Raw genomic sequence first — 21,862 nt, 5'->3', positions numbered from 1 at the left:
CTAATGTTGTTGGAAAGTGGGAGGAAGCAGGAGAGCCTGGAGTTTTCTCACCTGCAGTTAGCCCCTGTTTGAAGTTAATTACGTATACAACACTTTAGTAGTTACTGTCGCACAGAGCACACTATACCATATACTGTATATGCCCTTCATATATCTTCCATATAAATACATGGTCTTTTCTCAGCATAACCTAGGCTCATTTCGCCCGTAGCAAACTGTATTTCAGAACAACTAGCCACTGCATTTTTTTTTACCACTGCCTCATCTTTTATTCCCGGCCGGCTCTGTTCCCCGAAAATTCATCGACTATTAGAAAGCCCGGAGCCAAAACACAATTAGCTAAGATGCAAATGAAGCTATTTCTCTGTAACCTCCATTCACCTGCAGAGAGAAAATGGGCGACACGAGGTCAAAGAATTCTCTCGTTCTGCTTAAGCCTGGAGTGTTGAAACGCCGGTATGGGTATGACTTGCAATACACAGGATATCAGCCTCAATTAACTGTCTGCTTCTCTTGGTTTGTTTATTAGACAGAGAAAACTGGTGTGTGTGAATGTGGATGGAAACGTGAGGAAAGTTTAATAATTAGCTATGGGAATTGATTTAGTTCTTGACTGTCTCAACTGAAATATAACGGAAAAACATGTTCACAAATGTTAATGAAAATGCTATAGGTTGCATTCACATTCTAGAATTGTATGACGTCATAAAAACAGCTTTTGGGCCTGTGTAATTAGGGAGATGCACAGTTTTTGAAAGAAATGTCCAAATTATAAATTTAACAAACGTTAAACCTCATCATTAGTCATTAAGATTTGGCTCCACAAACTTGTCATATTAATCTTATGGTTTAATTTGTATTTATTTATTTATTTGTTTAGTTATTCTAGAATGTTGTGATGTTAAATACAAGTTAATACAGTTGAATTATTTCTATACAATAACTGAATTGATGCCATCATTCAACTCAAAAGGTGGAGGATTTCTATCTAGGCTATTTCATTTAAAAACAGTAAATCTCTTCTTCTTCTTCTTCTTCTTCTTCTTCTTCTTCTTCTTCTTCTTCTTCTTCTTCTTCTTCTTCTTCTTCTTCTCCTTCTCCTTCTCCTTCTCCTTCTTCTTCTTCTTCTTCTTCTTCTTCTTCTTCTCCTTCTCCTTCTCCTTCTCCTTCTTCTTCTTCTTCTTCTTCTTCTTCTTCTTCTTCTTCTTCTTCTTCTTCTTCTTCTTCTTCTTTTTCTTCCTCATCTTCATCTTGGCAGCTGGTAGATTTTGACGAGATTATGACATCAAATGTGAGAACGTGAACACAGACTATTGAAGAAATAAAGCCTAATTTGGAAGTCATGTTTTTATTGACTTGAAAACGTCGTGAGACAGGTTAGTTTAACTCTGATGTGTTGTTGCAATAGTAATCCTGCTGCTTTCTGCATTATTCCAACTCTAAGGTGTGACATTTCTCACAGTGGACTAATCCTTTACTTCTGACCAAAACCCTGGATAAAATCTGGACCGATCTGCTTCCCTCAGTTTGCAACAGTGACATTGAAAGATGCCACAAGGTGTTTCACTTTGTCCTACATCGGACGTAGGCCCACTGGGGTTTATAGATTAATAGTTGGATTTGCCCAGGGGAAAATCTGTGCCTATGCCTCAATGTTGAATAAAGTATATTACCTTAAAATTAATGTACCCATGCAATCTAAACTGGCACAAAACAATAGTAAAACCAGCACAAAAACAGAGCTTAAACTGAATTTGACAAAGCAGCGATTGCTCCTGCTCCAAACCGTTTTAAACTAGCAAAAAGTCTCTTGAGTACCAAAAGAAGCAAACGTCGCACTTTATGAGAACCACCGTCATTGTAGATGTATTCAAGTTGGTTTGTTATCGTCCGAATATTTGTCCACGTAGCTTTTGTGACAGACTACTTCAGATTCAGTGAGGGGATTTGATTTCTCGCTACAGTACAGGTGTTGAAACTAATCCTCGGAAACGCATTGCACACAGTAGATCCATCCCTGCCTGTTCCTATAATCCTGTTTGATTGGTAAGGATAGCGCCAGGGCTGTTATATGATACAAAAAGCACTCTGCGTGATTGTTTTGATAGCTTCCTCCCCGCTATGGAACATAACTCAACGGGATGTTTAAAAGCTTCGCCTCTGCAACAGAATGGGATCTTTCCTTAAAGCATGCCGGCCTGACAAATGCCATCTGCTTCGGAGTCGAGTACAGTTGGGGTGTTAATCAGCTCATCAGTCACAGCAGCCTTTTTGCACATTTAAAACACTATTTAGAGTTGGAGATTAAGTGGGAGAAGCCCAGCCAAAATGGAAAAGTTGCCAAGTTTGGGAGGAGAGAACTATTCAACGTGCTGTAACGATCATAGATTAAACATAAAGTGCAAAAATGGATTTCTACTTTCAAATAAGGCAGAAGCAAAAACCATGGATGGTCTAAAACTAAACTTTACTTGGACTAAACGGGTCCAAATCTGAACAGCACCAGATGTAAATTGGGACAAAACACCAACAAATCTATCGCAAGAAGACAAAAAAAAGAATTTTATTGTTTTTTTTGTGTTGTTTTTTACAATAAACAGCCATTGCAGTCTTGTGATTTACTTGGAATAGTCTGTAAATTGTATACAGTCTAGAGTTCACCATCATATCCCCAACTGAACCCATTAAAAACTCCTAAAATCAGCTTTTACTTTATGGCGTCTCTGGAGTTCCATGAAATACAAGTTTAAGAACTTTTGCAGTGAGCAAACCCTATGTTTCCGTAGCATTCAACACAGTCTTGTTAAAGGAGGTCCAACTTGTCTGATGGACACTTAAGAGGAGGAAAAGAGGTTCTGAGTACATGCGGCAGACAATCATAACCCAAACCCTCCAGTGGGGAAGTAAAGCGAGTAATGAACGAAGATTTTTTGTTGTTGCTGGAATCAGAGGGACCACTAAGTCAGCTTGGATGAATTAAGCACATTGTACATTTATATGTTCTCCTTAAATATAGGAATGGCCCAAAGAGTTTGGGACCATCTTTGAAATTGTGACTCAAAAGCAGCTGTCGAGCAAACGATAACATATAAAAAACCTGACATCCATAGTGTAAAATAATACATTTACAGATGTTTATGGAGGACATAATTTCAAATGATAGAAGATGTACTGTATTTTCCGGACTATAAATTGCATCGGAGTATAAGTCGCACCAGCTAAAAAATGCATTATAGAACATATACACGTTGCACTGGAGTATGAAATGCGGTTGCAAGTGTGAAAATAACAAATAATATAACATATAAGTTGCTCTGGAGTATAAGTATAAACATAAGTATAAGTCACAACCCGGCCAAAACTATGAAAAACTTATATAGGTGCAACTTATAGTCCGGAAAATACAGTAGTTGAATTTAGAAAATGCGCGCTAATAATTAAGTTAGACCACTGCTTTGTACTATTTGAATTACTATCTATCCATCCATCTATAAAACTCCACTTCTTGCTGTACACTTGCTGTATGACATTAATGAACATCAACATTTTATAACATATTAGTATTTGAATATTCACAAGCACCAACACATGAAAACCCATGAGAAAGCGAAATGTTTGCTGCAAGAATAGATATAACTTTTCCATGTTTTCCTCGACATTTTGTCTTTTATACATGCATGATTTATTCCATTTTCCATCCACAATTTACATAGTGCCCCTTTTTGTCTACCGCTCACCACGGCGTGCAAAGGCATGAATATTTAGCCTTACATATTAAAATGCATAGAAGCAGATGTCGATTATGGTACAGTATTGTAGAGCAAAGGGCATTAGTTTGTTGCAGAATATCATCGTACTGCGGGAAAGCTGTAATATTCAAATGCAGCCCGTGTATGCGTTTGTATTTATACTTTTTGACATGTTTCTGTGACAGCGAACCTCACAAAAGAGCACCGTGCTATGGCCTTTACAAAGACATGCTTTGTGACTTGGAAATACAAATACCTCGCATTGATTTACAAATGGTTGGAGAACTTTTGCACGCCTGTTTCCATTTGCACCAGCCCATTTCAGGACAAGATAAAACGGGAAGAAATCCGTGAAGCAATTATTCCAGATCCGGCAAAACATGGCAGCAATTGCAGTGTAACGAAAGGTGTATCAGGCTATATCTTTCTGTCTGAATGAGCACCTTCTCTCGCTCTCTCTTTCTTTCACTTTTTCTCTCTTTCCCTCTCTTACCGACATGTCAAGCCAGGCTACCTTGGCAACAATCAGAGCAGAGAAGCAGAGGCATGGCAGAGAGCGATGTACAGTGGCGGAGTGGTGGGGAATTACAGAATGAATCAATCCAATGAGTTCCCTCCCACTATGAAGACTGTCTATAAATCAGGGCCCTGCCAGATTCGAACAACAGCCCCTTAAAAGCCTGTCTACCACCACGATATGTATTAGGGAGCCAGTAATACAACCTCCCCGGCAGCTCAGTATATTTTCTTCATGTAATCAGAGTGTTAGAATGACACATTTAAGGTCTTTCTAGTGACTATGTTCATGATTCTTCGGAGGTCGAATCCTGAAATCTTAATAATTAGTGGCTTTACGGAGATTAAAGCAATACATATACCAATGATTATTTTTTATCATTAGAATGATGTGTGATGTGTGACCTGTGCTTTTTCCCGATCCAATACCAAGTGTAAGTCCAAAAATTCTATGGAAAGTATTGCAACGTTGATCCGATAGCAATACCAAACAGGTGGATAATAAAAGTTATCTTTGCGTTTAACTGATCTAAAGATTAAAAATGTGCAATGTTTTTATTTTTCAATCCAAGAACTGCAATATTTGTAGAAATTTAAAATAGATATTTTTCATGAGAATCAATACTCGTTGATACCTCAGTATTGATATATCGCAACTAATTTCTAGAACTTGGGGGAACACAGGGGCTAAGTGGTTAGCATTCTTCACTTCATAGCATCATAGGAAGAAGGTCTTGCGTTTGATTCTTGGGCTGTTTTCTCTAGGACACCATCGTCCCCCATCATCCTCCAGCATGCACAACAGGCTAATTCTCACGCTAGGTTCTCTTGACCATAAACATAGCTCAAGATCTAAGAAGGGTCTCCACCTCCAGACAGACTTCCAGAGCAGCATTTAAAGGACAGTTTCAGAACTGCTATTTTTTACTACTATAATATACAGTATACTACAGAATATATTATTAAGACTTGAGTAATGATTTCCACACCTCCAACTTGAATAATGCCCTGAAATGTTGCTCAAGCTGATAATTGTGGAGGAATTACTACTAAATTGAGAGATAAACTGTGTTTTGTGGCAAAACAAAGGTAATTGCCACAAAACATAGCTCTGAGTAGTTAACCACCACATAAACAATGTAAAACATGTATTACAGGTTAAATTGACTATATTCTGTTCATCAACATGTTAAGGATATTAGTTTAACATTGAAAATGTACAATGCTTTAGCCTGCAGTTTGAAGTTAATTCAGCTAGAACGGTCTGAAGTCGAAACTCGTGATGTTCAAGTAGGAAATAACCAAACTCCCAGTTGCCTGGAATGCAGCATAAGCATAAATCACGGAGTAGGCAGGTCTTTTGAATAATCAAACAATCTGGACTACAAACAATCAGTTGAGAAAGCCAGAAATGACTAAAAGAGTCGTAAAAAACCCTTCAAACAAACACAGAATCAGCGTTCTCTTTTCAGAATTCCAGTTTGAATGACATTTTTCTACAGTCAAGAGTTCCATTTTGCAGACTTGATGTGCACCTTTGAAAATGGTGCCAGCGGCTCTGACATGACCGGGCTACCTGAAAGAAAAGATGAAGACTTATCTGTCGTCACCCCCTCACCCACAATACCAGCGCTGCAGAAGGTGTAATCATCCCTGAGCATAGGGCCTTCATATTCCTGCTATAGCAGCTCTTTCACAGATTGCCTGTACCTTTCGCTTGCAAAAGCCACTCATTTCCAACTTTGAATACTACTATTCGACATCCAGTGGTGTAAGATGAAAACCCATCCAACCAAAGACCGTTCTTTTTTTGTACTTTTACAGTTTCTTTTTTTTTTTAAAGAGATGATGATCTATGATGATGATCTGAGATGATGAAAATGGCAGAAAAAATGTACAGATGTCACATGTAAATGACAACGCTACGATGAAATGCCCCTTTGAAGAAGCTTTGCACAAGTTTAACCCCGATTCTGTTGCTAAGTCGTTTTAGATCAATATTGCACTTTCAAATTAACAAAATATAAAATGATTATTTATTTATGTTGTAATGCAAGACTAAGTAGCTGTAAGAAAACACAACATGTCTAACTGTTGTAACCTTGAAAGGATGCTAAAATAAACATATTCTAGCTACATACTCTGCACAAGCCTGGCCCATTGCTCCTGACAGCTTTACCCAGCAGCAATGAAGGATGGTTTAAATGCAGAGAGAACCAATTCCTCTTCGAGGACAATAAAATCTACCTTAACCTTAAGCAGTGGTTAGATTGACCTACATTTGTAAACCTAGGCCTTGACAATTTAACAGCGGGTCCTTGTATCTACATAACATCTCACCCGAATTGGCTGTTACCGGATACTTTTTATAGCAAGGGTCATGTTGCCTGTCCGATCATATTCCCAGGCCCACTTGAAGGAGCCATCCGTTCCTGCCCCATTTCCCAGTGTCCCTTGGTCATGACACTATCTCCTCACAGGACGACGTGGCCGGCTTAATGGACGCTGTAAATAACCTTAACTGCAAGGTCAGCAGAAGCTCGGCTGATGGAATAAATTAGCGCTCCAACAAAAACACCAACATGAAATATATAGGAAAGGGTTAACGGTGACCCCTTGCTGCCCGTTGGTGATTTATCAGACATACCGGGCAATCTAACAACGACATGTTGATTTGTCATGTCCCCTGCACACTGTCCACAGTCATCAATAAGGGATGGGTGACAGATTGTGGGTTTAACTCACAGTTAGCTGCTCTTTGCGACGCCTGTTGCAGTTAGCGCTGAGTAGTGTGTATGTGCAAGTGAGTGTTGTCGGCGAGTGTGGGTGGGTGACAAGGAGCAGCGTTAATTTTCAGTGTCTGCCGCTGATAAATGCCAGGGTCAAATGAAAGGTGACGTGCGTGGTTGAATCACAAGCTCATATTTCTGCGGCGCTGTGGTGGTAAACACGACTACAAACACAGACATCGGAGTTGATGTTTATTCAGTTTTAATATAATTGCGTTTTTTAATAATCATCCATTTGAATGTTTTGGTCAATTGGGAGACTTTTAACTAAACATCATGATCCGCCAAATCAAAACAACAAAATGATCCCATGACCAGGTCAGGTCAGGTGTAAGCAGAAGATGAACCTTGTCATCCGTAACCTTTTCTCGACATTCATAAATCGTATATCGAAATAAAAAATATAAATGCATTTTTCTGTTACTTTTGGATTGGCCCTGTTCAAATGCACTGTTCATCATTCACCCCAAACGCCACATCACGAGTCATGTGAGCGGCCATTAGCTGACCGCTGAACTTATTTCCATGGCAACGGTCTTCAAGCAAACATACATACTCCCACTCGCAGCGCTTGCTTGCAGTGGTCTTTTCTGTCAGCCGTGGCTAAATATACTGAGGGAGAGGCGCTGGTGGCAGCAAGGAAAAAGCTTTCTGGTCAACACACAGACAGACCAAGGCTTAACGTTGCAGTTAGAGGTAGAAGTGGCTCATTGACCGACTTGTTCCAATTTGAGGTCACTTTTTAGATGCAAGTTGCAAACAGCAGCTCTGTAGCTCCCATTCATACATGTAGCTTATGATCAGAGCGCTTTTACCTGCACAATGGCCTATGTAATGAAAGTAGGTCAATCCCAGGTTGCCAACTTTCACACCACACTTGGCCCATTGCTCTGAGGCCACTTGTTTTAACCGCTCCGAGCGCGACCATTTACTGTGCGTCAGAATGTTCACACTACCCCATAGCATCTCTCAAATCAAAAGCTCTTTTATGTTGACCTAACTAGAATTCGTATTCTTTTAACAGCATGTTTGTTGATCCGTGTGTTGTTGTCTTTTAGTAGTATAATTAGTTGTATTCATAGTAGCAGCAGCTGAAAAGGTGAAAGTATTAGTAGTAGTAATAGTTGTTGTCATTGATGGAGTAGAAGTAACAGTTAAGTTCTTGTAATCACAAGTCAGAGACAAGGAGTAGGAGTAGTCTTCACAGATATATGACAATGCTGATATTATTATAGAACTCCAGTAGTAATAGTGATAGTTAATGTTGTTGTTGCAGAGACATGAGGAGTAGTCATCACAAATGTGTATCCAGAGTGAGAAGCAGAGGCAGAGAAAGTGCCTGAAACTCACTCATTACCTGCTCAAACCGCAGCCCTGACTGCCCTCCGCTTGCCTCGCACCGTAGTCTCTGATTTGGTTGTTGAGTAACAGATAAAACACGATCTAATGTTTCCCGTGGCTTCTGTCAAAGCCTTTTCAAGTGCTGCGTAGAGCTCCATTCAGTGTGAAGCCACGGGGGTGTGTTTGGCTTAATTGGGTTTAGACTCCTGCCCTCTCTCAACCTCTATTAATATTAGGTAGAAATTATGAATGTGGTATTCAATAAAAGCAGCAGCAGTGGCGGGCAGTGATACAGATGAGATACAGGTAAAAGTGGTCGACTCTTAAACGGGAATTTGGCAAATATGTCCTCCTCTCAAAAATCACTGGTATTACTGTGTAAGACTATATGACATGTATGTGATTCTGATGAGTTTTGTATTAAAATGCATTGGAACTCGTCTACTATAAAACACAACAATAAAATGGATTATACATATGGCTCATACATTTTTTGATGCAGCAGTGATACAAGGAAATAAATAATATAAAATGCTTCTACCGGAGTCTAATCAACACCTATCATCCTTACAATAATGTATTATTATTCCTATGTTCCATAGTACTGTGCATGCCCAGTTGCTTTCCCCGCAAATAGTTCAGCTCCATTGTAGGTACAATATCTACTCGGCCTCCAATATGGGAGCTAAGATGCGCAAAATGAGAAAGAACATCAAACAATTATGAGGCAGAGCTGAAAATGGCTTATAGTAAGAAGTAAAAAGCCATATGTATATTTAGTAAAAGAGAATTTAAGAATAAATTAAATTGATCTTATTATTACGAATGGTCAATAGTAATTTACATTCTTTGGCTCAATATTTATCCTTTAATATTAATATGTCGATCATTCAACCGTTCCAGTATGTTATTTCAACAATAATACAAATCCAATACACGGCTTCTATCTCTGTGCTGGGGGGGGGGAATACTTCATTAGATGGAAAAAAAACCCGCTATTGATTAATTCTCAGTTTAAACAACACATGCTTGAATCTGTATGGCTCGTATGTTCAGAATGAAGATGGCACAGGTGAAATGTGTCAGATTTGTCAGAATGGCAGGGTTTAATAATAAGCTCTGGTCCCATATAGTTGACATTGAACAGGCGATATTGCCCATAGCAGAGGCGGCGTTCCCTCTTGGTGGTAATAGTATGTTTTTTCATCTTGAGTGCACAGCTGAATGTGGCAGGAGGATCTAGGTTTAGAGTGTAATAGATTCCCACTTCAGTAAATCACAAGGCTCACAAGGGACCAAGGGAGAAAAGGCGCAGATATCAAGGCTCCAATTTAAATGGAACAGTCGACATGCTATTTTGTGAGTCGTATGTGGTACAATTGTATAGTTCTGCTTTTTCACAATGTTTTTTTAATTACTGGGTGAATTTTTGGGGCTAAAATAAGATGTATGAATGATGGGAAATAATAAATGGAATAAACCAAGCATATGACGCATGCTCTACTGAACCAGGAAGGCCGTTCACATTGGATCACTCTGATCCCTAAATTGCCTCGTTCGGATCTTCAGACTCCCTCGTGCAAGAAAATGATTTAAGTAATGAATTTAGCTGAATAAACTCTGCTACACAAATGATAAATAAGATAAACTAATTTGATGGCCTTGGAGTTTGTATAAAAAGCCATGAAAGATTTAGCAGTATATTTCTAATTCCTTTTGGGATTCATGGCTGTGAATATGCTCTTAATATACCTGTCCCAACAGCTGGAGCTTTAACATTAGCATTAGCTGGAGCATTAACATTACCATTAGCACGCATGCTTTAGGTTGATGAGGGTTTCATTCCTCAATCTCAGTCATCAAACATGCTAGTAGTTAGTTTGACTATTAGAATAGCCAGTTAAAGATGTTATCTGTCAGTTGTAGCCTTAGTCTGCCCAACCCGTGACTTAGCCTAGAGTGGAGACAAGGCTTTTAACACCCCGTCCAAATAGTTTTGGCGAAAAAGCGAGTAGCTTCGGCATTCTCCGGACTAATAAAAAGTTCTTAAAAAATGTGCGCTCGCGGCCGTTATGGAAAGCCAATATGATCACACTCCGCCACTTAGGAGCGGCGTATTTCCCGACGCTTTTCCTAAGCGGTGGAGTGTGATCATATTGGCTTCCCATTTTATCGAGCGCTGTGGGTGGACTCGAGCAGAAAAGCTACACTACGGCGCTCGGACAGACTGTGATCTGGTGAACAGGTGCCAGATAAACATTTGGGACCAGAATGGAAGTCGTCTACGTTATTGAATGTAGCTTTCTTAACTATATGATAGCGTTGTATGCTACTTGAATAAAAAACACGATCTTTGTTTTTCAACCTGGCGGATGTTTTTTCAGCCTGGCGCTATCTTTTGGGTAGCGCACCGCTGCGCGCGCGCTGGCGGTATCTTTTCAGCATGGCGGGGTCCGCCGGCCAAAACCCCTCAGTGAGTACACAGTAATATTCCCTTTTTGTCTAAGATTTATTAATAAAATGGCCGTCCTTGCACTCGAAAAGGCCCGTCCACATTTTAAAATCCCCCGTCCAAAATACGGGAAGACTAAATCTAAAAGCCTTGTGGAGACGGTGGGGTTCAAACAGAAACAGAATCAGAATCAGAAAAGGTTTATTGCCATTGCTAATGAACGGAATTAATTTCAATAGGAACTTGCTTTAGTGATGAGACGTGCACACAGCGATACATGTCAGCAGCAGCGGCGTTGGAACAAAAGAAGTAGCGTTTGAAGCTAACTGTGCCTAAATAACCGCGGTTCATCTCGAGCGCGGGGGCGGGACCGAGGGGGGCATGCTACAGGTGCAGAGATGAACAGGGATGAACACAACTTAATTTAAAGTGCATAAGACTGATTAGACTACTGATACTTAATATACTGTCACTAAAACTTAATATATATATAGTTATTTAGCTGAAAAGTCTTGCCTTGTTTTACTGCACATTTCCAGCTTTTAGACAATACGTTTTTTTCACAATTCAGTTAAAATTGAGATTAGTATTATAGTTTTGCATGTATAGAACCGGTATTTTGGTTAAATTTGCTCACTGGGTCTTGGCAGAGCTAAATTGGAGGGGAGAATGACACTAGTTTTACCTAGTTTGATTTTTGTTTGGTTTATTGAATTTCTCTTGCTGGTTGGGTAGCAGATAGCGAGAGCGGGCCTTAGCGTTGTTCTAGAATTAGTTATTAGTTGACAAGTAAAATGTGACAGCCTTTAAATAGTTAATTGAATGTTTTAAATGTATTCAATGACAAAAAAAAATCTTTCCTCTTCCTGTAATTGTAACAATTTTTAAATCAGACTTTTCTCCACAACTTTTCTTGACTGACTTAAAAGTATGACAAATATTCAGCACTAGTTCTTTCCCACATAAGAAAGTAATAATGATAAAAACCTGTTGCCTTCATTACGAGCTGCTTAACCAATGAGTCACAGCTATGCAAATATCCTGCTTAATCCCATTTACACTCACGATGTATCTGCGCAGCTCGTGTGCGTCTCAAAGCGGTAGAGTTGTTATCGTTGTGTGTCAGGGACGAAGCCACAAAGAAGGCCAGTGTTGCATATACAGTGTTTTCATCCCAAACAATATTAGACAACATTGCACAGAATGTCATTTATGGTTATAATGTATAAAGTGATTTCTAAAGGGATCCCCCCCCCAAAAAAACAGACTAAGAGGATTAAAACATTAGAGACAAATAATTGAACAATGCTGGAATTCATTATTTCAATTGTGTGTGTGTGTGTGTCTGTCTGTCTGTCTGTCTGTCTGTCCGTCTGTCTGTCTGTCTGTCTGTCTGTCCGTCTGTCCGTCTGTCCGTCTGTCCGTCTGTCCGTCTGTCCGTCTGTCCGTCTGTCCGTCTGTCTGTCTGTCCGTCCGTCTGTCTGTCTGTCTGTCTGTCTGTGTGTGTGTGTGTTTTAGATTCAAGGGAAACGGTTGCTGCTGGTATCAGAACCAGAACAATGCATTGTTCGAAATAAGGATGGGACAATAAAAATAATATGGCTTGTTGTGACCCAAAATGTAGACTATAATCGGTTGTGGTACATTTTCTGTAATCATGATAATAACCGATATACTACAGGCTGTGCAGAAAAGGCTGCTAATCCATGATGATTATTTTAGATTGTTGTTGTCACTTATAAGTGAGTACATTAAGTCAAATTATTTTTTTAATTATATTTTAATATCCATTATATATTTTTATAATCATTGTTATATTATCGTTAATAACAATCATTTTGGCCATGATAATTGTGGTGCAAAATTTTAATATTGTCCGACCTGTGCAAGGGTGGTCCAACCTGTGCAAGGGTGGTCCGGCCTGTGCAAGAGTGGTCCAATCTGTGCAAGGGTGGTCCAATCTGTGCAAGGGTGGTCCGACCTGTGCAAGGGTGGTCCGACCTGTGCAAGGGTGGCCCAACCTGTGCAAGGGTGGCCCGGCCTGTGCAAGGGTGGTCCAACCTGTGCATGGGTGGCCCAACCTGTGCAAGGGTGGTCCAACCTGTGCAAGGGTGGTCCGGCCTGTGCAAGAGTGGTCCAATCTGTGCAAGGGTGGTCCAATCTGTGCAAGGGTGGTCCGACCTGTGCAAGGGTGGTCCGACCTGTGCAAGGGTGGCCCAACCTGTGCAAGGGTGGCCCGGCCTGTGCAAGGGTGGTCCAACCTGTGCATGGGTGGCCCAACCTGTGCAAGGGTGGTCCAACCTGTGCAAGGGTGGTCCGGCCTGTGCAAGAGTGGTCCAATCTGTGCAAGGGTGGTCCAATCTGTGCAAGGGTGGTCCGACCTGTGCAAGGGTGGTCCGACCTGTGCAAGGGTGGCCCAACCTGTGCAAGGGTGGCCCGGCCTGTGCAAGGGTGGTCCAACCTGTGCATGGGTGGCCCAACCTGTGCAAGGGTGGTCCAACCTGTGCAAGGGTGGTCCGGCCTGTGCAAGGGTGTTCCGGCCTGTGCAAGGGTGGTCCAACCTGTGCAAGAGTGGCCCAACCTGTGCAAGGGTGGCCCGGCCTGTGCGTGGGTGGTCCGACCTGTGCAAGAGTGCTCCGGCCTGTGCAAGGGTGGTCCGACCTGTGCATGGGTGTTCCGGCCTGTGCAAGGGTGGTCCGACCTGTGCATGGGTGGCCCAACCTGTGCAAGGGTGGTCCGGCCTGTGCAAGGGTGGTCCGGCCTGTGCAAGGGTGGTACGACCTGCGCAAGGGTGCTCCGGCCTGTGCAAGGGTGGTCCAACCTGTACAAGAGTGGCCCAACCTGTGCAAGGGTGGCCCGACCTGTGCAAGGGTGGTCCGGCCTGTGCAAGGGTGGTCCGGCCTGTGCAAGGGTGGTACGACCTGCGCAAGGGTGCTCCGGCCTGTGCAAGGGTGGTCCAACCTGTACAAGAGTGGCCCAACCTGTGCAAGGGTGGCCCGGCCTGTGCATGGGTGGTCCGACCTGTGCAAGGGTGGTCCGGCCTGTGCAAGGGTGGTCCAACCTGTGCAAGGGTGGTCCGGCCTGTGCAAGGGGTGGTCCAACCTGTGCAAGGGTGGTCCGGCCTGTGCAAGGGTGGTCCAACCTGTGCAAGGGAGGTCCGGCCTGTGCAAGGGTGGTCCAACCTGTGCAAGGGTGGTCCGGCCTGTGCAAGGGTGGTCCGGTCTGTGCAAGGGTGGTCCAACCTGTGCAAGGGTGGTCCAACCTGTGCAAGGGTGGTCCGGCCTGTGTAAGGGTGGTCCGGCCTGTGTAAGGGTGGTCCGGCCTGTGCAAGGGTGGTCCGGCCTGTGAAAGGGTGGTCCAACCTGTGCAAGGGTGGTCCGGCCTGTGTAAGGGTGGTCCGGCCTGTGTAAGGGTGGTCCAGCCTGTTTCACTTCTTCGTCTGAAGAAGATGTGCTAAAGCGAATGATTTGTGAGAACATTATTTAGAAATTTAGAAGTTATTAGACAATCAAGTACTCCAGCTTAAACAAAAAGAAAAACATCACAAATTTGAACTGAAATAGGCTGAACTCAATAAAGTGTTGTTTAACAGTGCCGCTGTCAAAAGAAGGAACAATATTTCTTGAGTGTTTTGTAAAGTAAACAAAACAACAGCTGGAGAAATGAAACATTTACACAGACTGAAAAGAACAGTAGATGTGGGTTAAACATGTTGATTCAACCCTCTTATGTTTTTTTTTTTGTACTTTTGTGCAGTTGTACAAGAGAATACGTTTGTGTTGTTTGATCGCATTCTTTTTGTTAAGTTCTGTTATCAACACACAATTCATATTTGTGAAAATTCACTCATTTATTTCATACATATTTTACCACAAGCTCCCACACAAACAAGCTGTAATCCAAGCATGAACTGAAATAGCTCTGCAGAATATCTTATTGTGCTGTTTCAATTGACATTAGGTTTGCAACAGCTGAACTATTGCATTTCAGAACATGTTCAGAGGTCATAAAAAGACAGAGTTAACAGCTTTTATCACAAGTGAGACTGGCTATTTTGTTGTTTGCAGGAGCAATGTTTTCACCATTCAAATTTAGATTAAATTGTGATATATCTTGCAATTGTAATTCAAGCTTTTTAAAATGAACGATAAGCTGTTACATTTTACATACAGTGGCCACATTCAGTTGCCTTTTACCCAACGCATCTGTTAACGCTATGCTACATACTGTAATTGCTGATAAAGATAGCGGCGTAGATTTAGCTTATGTAAGGGTCACTTTGAAATAATTACAGTGAAGTTGGCGCTATCACGGCTGAAGCTAAAGCGCCCTGATAAGTTGACAGCGGAGACGCACGGACTAAAAGTGAAATATGATTTTCAGCCCACGTCCCGACTCCTGCACGATCTGTCAAACGGCACAGAAAAGGAACATTAGCAGCGCCACAATGGGGTTATGGAGATAGCGCAGCATTCCCTCTGGGAGCTGCACTTTTGGGTTTGCACAAAGGAAACGGCCGCCTCATGTGTCGGGTCCTCTGCACTCGTTCTGCTTTCTGACAGCAAAGTGGAGCTGAGGTTAGCGGTGACAAGGCAGGGCTCTCATAGAAAGCTCTGTTTTGTTGTGATAATTACACCATTTTTTTGTATTTCTTTTTTCATCCATGCATGTTTAAAGGTGCACTCTTGAACTTTCCTGCACTGCATACATTGAATATCTCCAGCCTTACTTCAAATTATCTGAATAATTTAATTTGAGTAATATTGACCAGGTTAGATTTCATTACTTATACATGACGTAGTTTGTGTCTGGGAGGATTTCTCATTGGTTTTAAGACAAGATAAATTAGATTGAAATAAGAAAATGAATTTGCCCATAATGCAAATGAAATAAATCATACCTTATTGGCAAATAATTTGGCTTGAAATAAAATAAATATACTGAAACAACATAACATAAGCTAAATCTATCAATTCATATATCAAAATTATTGAAATTATGATTAATATCCTGGATTCAAATGATTAAAACGTATCAAAAAATGAATTTTCTGCAAGGGGTGTTCCACAGTATGACATTAAATGTATCTGTCTTGCATGTATTCAATTCCAGGAGTTATTATTAATAAGGAAATAACTTGGAAAAACATCACTTTTTCACCTCTCTACAGATCTGACCTGTAACATGGCTTGGTGGCATATCCTGCTTGTCTCTATGGAGATAGATATCTGTAATGCCACACTGCCAAACCTCCACTAGAAAGCTTACATAATCATCTTTTTCTGGCATTCTGTTTCAACTCAATATGAAAGCAATGGAAACCGAGACGTGCCCCCACTACATGGTTCTACATGGAGAGGTTTGAACCGGTTACCCTCACGTTGGTGGGTGTACATCCAAATAACTGTCACCACAAGTTAATTACAGCATTCAGTCTGAGATCTAAAACAGTATACTGAATAATGAATCAATAGTAGTTTTGATACTTTTGATAGCAGTGCATTTCACTCTTGGATCTGTAACCATTCTGTATGTAGCTTAGGACAACACTCTATTTCCAAAGGTATCTAATGAAGACATGAAACTTAACATTGCAAGATGACTCATTCAAAACTTCTTACTATTGGTTTTAAGACTATTCTCCATCAAAAAAGAAGAAAAAAACAACATTCCATCCTGAAACTTCACAAGGAAAATTAGCATTTAGACCTGCCATTGGTGAATCATTGAACATTTGTTATGGTCTTCAGTTGCCTCCATTCCACACTTTGAACATTCTGATGACATTTTAAAGGGTCTAAATAGTTGAGGATCGGAAGGTAAAAGTCTGTTGTCCCACATCAATACAGTCAGTATCCAGCACTAACCTTGTGTTTTCCCCAGGGAGAGCAGGACTAGCAGGAGCGTTCTTCTAAAACTCCCTCCATCTGTGTTGTTGTGCCAGGAGGGCCAGCCGAGGAGAATGACTGGTAAAACCCAAACCAGCAACGTGACCAACAAGAATGACCCGCGCTCCCTCAACTCCAGAGTCTTCATCGGAAACCTCAACACGGCCATCGTCAAGAAGAGCGACATCGAGGTCATTTTCGCCAAGTACGGAAAGATCGTGGGCTGCTCCGTGCACAAGGGCTACGCTTTCGTCCAGTACTTGAACGAGAGAAACGCAAGAGCGGCAGTGGCGAGCGAGAACTCCAGGGTAATCGCCGGGCAACCCCTCGGTGAGTAAGACCATGCCAGATGTTTTTATTAAAGCGTTTTTGACAATGTCTAATTGGAGGATTGAGAAACTGTCCATGCCTTAAGTTATATTTTGCTGTTGTTTGATGGTTTGTTGTAGGATTGTTGGTTTGCTTGTTAGCATGACATGTTTAAGAATTTACCATGCTATAAATGGTTTTCCCTCATCATTGGCTGATTTTAAGTTATATATGTTGTTAGTGATTCATGCAGGTTTGAGGATACTGCGGTTTATAATTCAGAAAACAATGCAATACGTGATCATGAGCAAAGTAGTAATGTAGAGTACTTTGTTTACTACTTATCTTTGATGTTAGCAGCTTTAGCTTCATTAAAACTGCTCCAATTTTCACTGTGTTTGACACCGAAGTCCAGTTCCGTCTTTTCGTGTCATAGAAGACAATAAAATGTTGTTCTCCAAAGCATTCATACTTAAGTTCAACCAGGACGTCCAATTCTAATGTGTGCAAAAGTTGTTTAAAATTCATGAAGGATGCATTATAGAGGAAAGAATCCAAACAGGGAGCCTTCATAGTTTGCATAGAGTCCACTATTGAGGGAGTTTAGCTTGCTATACTACTTACAGCACACTTCATAAAACTTTATCCCAGCATCCCAGACTTACTTAACAGCTCTGTCACTGTGTGGAATAGTTGTCCTCTCCTGGGAACATGAAACGCCCGGAGCCTCTCTCGCACTCCCTCTCACACACTTTTAGATGGTCCCTCGGCTCCCACATGCCTAAGTGTCTGAGTTTGTTGTCACGCTGGTTCGCAGAGGCCCGTTTTAAAAGAACCAAGAAAGCTACAAGTGAATGATTTTTACTTACACCAGCAGAGAGGAACTCAGAAGCTGGAAAAGTTAAAGCGCCTATATCATGTTTTATTCAATATTTTCAAACTGTTTTGGACACATTTGCATGTATATGTCAGGTGATCAGAAAAAGTGATTTTATTACAAAAAAATAGACCCTCTGCTTGTAATTGTAGAAAGTCTAATGTGAGGCTAAACTAATCCATTTACATGTTCTACCCGTGTGTATCCATATTTAAATATATTATGTCACCTTTTTCATGTCATTTTTATTGTTCAGTTCCTATTTTGAAACTTGATGACTTGATTAAATAGACTACAACTCAGGTCTCAACTTGGACTTGAAGGCCAGTGACTCAGGACTTGACATGAAGCTTTGTGACTTGGGAGGACCTGATGTTTCTCCTCAAAAAATGGAGTTTCCAAATCTTTTTTTCCATTTACAGTTGATTGCAAGATCTAACTACCTTTAGTGTTTATTATTACCAGAACAGTGCTGCTCGGTGGTTGAGTGGTTAAGGCAGCATCTGGCCTCAATGTTGTGAGTTTGAATCCCAGCTTTGACAATTTACTGCTTGTTCTCCCTTTTCTCTCATCCCCATTTCACGCCCAGCTGTCCTGACTAATAAAGCTTACGGGCCAAAAAATCAATTTTCTCAAAAAACATTTTTACCGGAACAAACTTAAACTATTTGTGACAAGGACTTTTTAAAAACAGATAATTTACAAGAATCAGAAAAATACAAGTTGTACTCTGTAATGTTGTTACAGATGTTGTCAATCTAGAGGACTTGGACTTGACTTGATTTTGTGGGCCAAAGACTTTAGACTGTCCCACATCTGTGTGCTTGTAATACAGTTGTTTTTGCAAAAGATGATCTAGTGAAGGTCATTCCAGAGCTTGATCAGAATGAGAAGAATTTGAATACAGAAACATTTCCTGAAGAAACGGGAATGAGGTGGAGGATGAGCATGGAGGCTTAAACACACACACAAAACACACACAAACACACACACATTTATTTGCATGTTGTGATAGGGGAAAACATGGTACTATTGGTTAACTCCAAAAACGTTAAAAAGTGAATTTAGCATAACATTTTACTTTTCAGTTGTGATGGGCGTAGCTACACTGTGTTTTGCTAGCAATGATTGTTGCAATGTGTGGGCAGTTTGTTTTTCTAGAATAAGAGATGCATGATATTTTACCTTTTATATTTGTTTTGCTTACTGCTGCGAGGCAAATGTCTCGGAGCTTGGAAGATGTGAGTTTTAAAAATGCATTCAGCAAGTGTTTGTGTGTTTAAAATGCATTGTGGAAATAGTGGGTAGGCTTTTGTGGCCCACACACAAAAGGCTGCAACAAACCCACCACTGAGCATTTGACTTCAACAAGAGGCTGCGTGCGCTTTAGCTTTTTATGTTTGGATCAAAAGGTCAATTTCAAGGTCAATCACAATACAAAATTTTTGTATTGTTAGCATTTGGAAAGCCAGCATGATGCATTTCTGTTCTTCTGGCTTGGATTTGATTGTCAGTAAGTTGCAGTAGCTGTATTAAAACTTTAAATCCCAATGGGGATCAAATGTTACGGATACAAACATTAAATACCGTTGAGGAGGCATTTTGTTTTCTACACAAAGATAGTGGAAAAGATTGTGACTTGTTATTCACTGCACTTTAACTGGTTAGCTGAAGATAGCGCTACCTGACAGCAGTGTTTTTTTTTTTTACTATTGGTCACATGAGAGATTGATCCTAGATGTAGCAAGTGGAGGTCTCACTCTGCGACCAAGATCCAAAATATAAGACAGGCCTGATATAAATTGCTGGTTGTCTTTGATAGTCCATCCATCTTCTTCCGCTTATCCAGGGCCGGGTTGCAGGGGCAGAAGTTTAAGCAGGGACACCCCGACTTCCCCCTCCCCAGAAAACTTCCTCCCACTCCTCCGGGGAAATCCTGAGGCATTCCCAGGCCAGCCGATTGACATAGTCCCTCCAGCGTGTCCTGTCCCCCTAAAGTCTCTGGATGTTGTAGGACTGTCTAGAAGCAGCAGAGTGGTTTTCGTCCTGGTCGTGGAACACTGGACTGGGAGTTTTCCCAACCGGTCCACATGTGCTTTGTGGATCGGAGAAGGCTTTCGACCGTGTCCCTCGGGGTGTCCTTTGGGGGGTGCTCCGGGAGTACGGGGTCCGGGACCCTTTGCTCAGGGCTGTCCGGTCCCTGTATGACCGGAGCAGGAGCTGTGTTGGCATTGCCGGCAGTAAGTCAGACCTGTTCCCAGTGCATGTTGGACTCCGCCAGGGCTGCCCTTTGTCACCGGTTCTGTTCATAATTTTTATGGACAGAATTTCTAGGCGCAGTCAGGGGTCGGAGGGTGTCCGGTTTGGGGACCACATGATCTCATCTCTGCTGTTTGCAGACGATGTTGTCCTGATGGCTCCTTCAAACCTGGACCTGCAGCATGCACTGGGACGGTTTGGGTGGGAGTCCTTGCCCCAAGTGGATGAGTTCAAATATCTTGAGGTCTTGTTCACGAGTTTGATCGCACAACAGTTCTAAATTTAGTCCCTGACTCACGGTGAGATCTACCACGTTTCCCCATGATCAGAAATCTGTCATTGTAGATGGCCTCTAGTGGACACCGGCTTAAGGCTTAACTCACTTTTTGACCTCAAAAAGTTAAAGGTGTTGTACCTGATTTTTACTACGGAAATGTGAAAAACAAAACTAGTTCATTTAAACAAATATTTCACTTGTATTGCTCACTTACCCAATGCATTCTCAGAATCATGAATATTCACCACGAGGACTGTAAAAGAGCTTTTCATAACTCAAATTTTACTGTTATGGTAAAGCTAAGCTAATAAGTATTAGCATGCTAACAGCGCACTTCCTGCCTTGTGGGAAATAACAGACCCTATAATTTGATGCTGGGAAAGCACTCTGGTCTCATTTTCACCCAAATAGATGCTTTTACAACATATCTGTACTGGAGGAAAACCAATTTTACTTTATAACATACACAAAATTGGGTGCAGGTCCTCTAATACGGAGTGTTATATTTATGTGAATTGTTGCGGGTGAAAACAACACTTGTGGGTGTGAGTATCTCTGACCTACTGCCACACAATCTCTTGTCGTATATTAAACAAGATGGTGGTTGCTTTTTCCCTTGATACTTATTGTGACAGTGTCCAAATCAACTGGTCTTACTAGATTATGTAAAGGACGTTCCATAGAGGAAAATTAGTCAAAAACTCTGACATTCATTCTTGCAGATATAACATGTTTGGCCCAGAAGTGTCACAGTGATGAGAGATGAACAATACTTTATTCACTTAATCAACTTAATTAACTATTTTGCATGTTTCAAAGTTACTGGGTGAAGATGATTAGTGGTGCATTCTATTATGTATATATTCCCCTCTGACTGTGTGGACTCTGACAGAGAACATCCATGTGGTAAACTAGGACGTGTTTGCACAGCTCAGAAGATTGGAGGATTTGCATGACATTATAATAATTTGGTGCTTAATTGATGTCTTGGAGTCTGGGTTTGTTGGTTCAGCGGTGGTTTCCTGCTTCACACGTGCTGGTTTCTGAACAAAAGATCTGGAATTAGGATTAAACGTTGTTGGTGGATAGTTACAATACAATACAATATTGAGAAATATCTAGTTAGTGCATCTTGCATCCAACATCTCCATAGGGACAGGATGTTGCAGACCCCAGAAAAGTTACACTATATACATACATACATGCATACATATATTACAAGTCAAACTCTGAATCTTTTTCTACAGATGATGTACTCAATATTAAAATTTTGCATATCTCCAAGTCAATTGGTAATATTATACATGTTTCTTTTGTCCTCTACAAGACAAAAAAATTAATTCAAGAAAACTTATTTGAAATTAGTTTTTTCCAGCATAGTACATGTACGTGGATGTCTTTGCCC

The 21,862-nt window shown here is 41.1% G+C and overlaps 1 protein-coding gene across 8 annotated transcripts in view; it reads left to right on the top strand.

The window, feature by feature from the left end:
* Positions 1-21,862, top strand: part of LOC140364779 (RNA-binding Raly-like protein) — a 237,161-nt gene that overhangs the window by 82,397 nt on the left and 132,902 nt on the right. For 6 of the 8 annotated variants that reach the window (XM_072451139.1, XM_072451140.1, XM_072451138.1 and 3 more), the window contains exon 2: positions 16,792-17,065. In XM_072451139.1, the coding sequence (XP_072307240.1) occupies positions 16,810-17,065 (256 nt within the window). In that variant the 5' untranslated portion in view covers positions 16,792-16,809. Of the gene's footprint in view, positions 1-16,159; positions 16,232-16,791; positions 17,066-21,862 lie in introns of all 8 variants that reach the window. The other 2 variants (XM_072451135.1, XM_072451134.1) reach the window with 1 other exon arrangement.

The sequence above is a fragment of the Eucyclogobius newberryi genome, unplaced genomic scaffold (genome assembly GCF_026437365.1).
Source record: "Eucyclogobius newberryi isolate DKJ021-1_F unplaced genomic scaffold, fEucNew1.0.hap1 SCAF_18, whole genome shotgun sequence".
NCBI lineage: Eukaryota > Metazoa > Chordata > Actinopteri > Gobiiformes > Gobiidae > Eucyclogobius > Eucyclogobius newberryi.
This window is presented reverse-complemented; position numbering and strand designations above follow the sequence as displayed.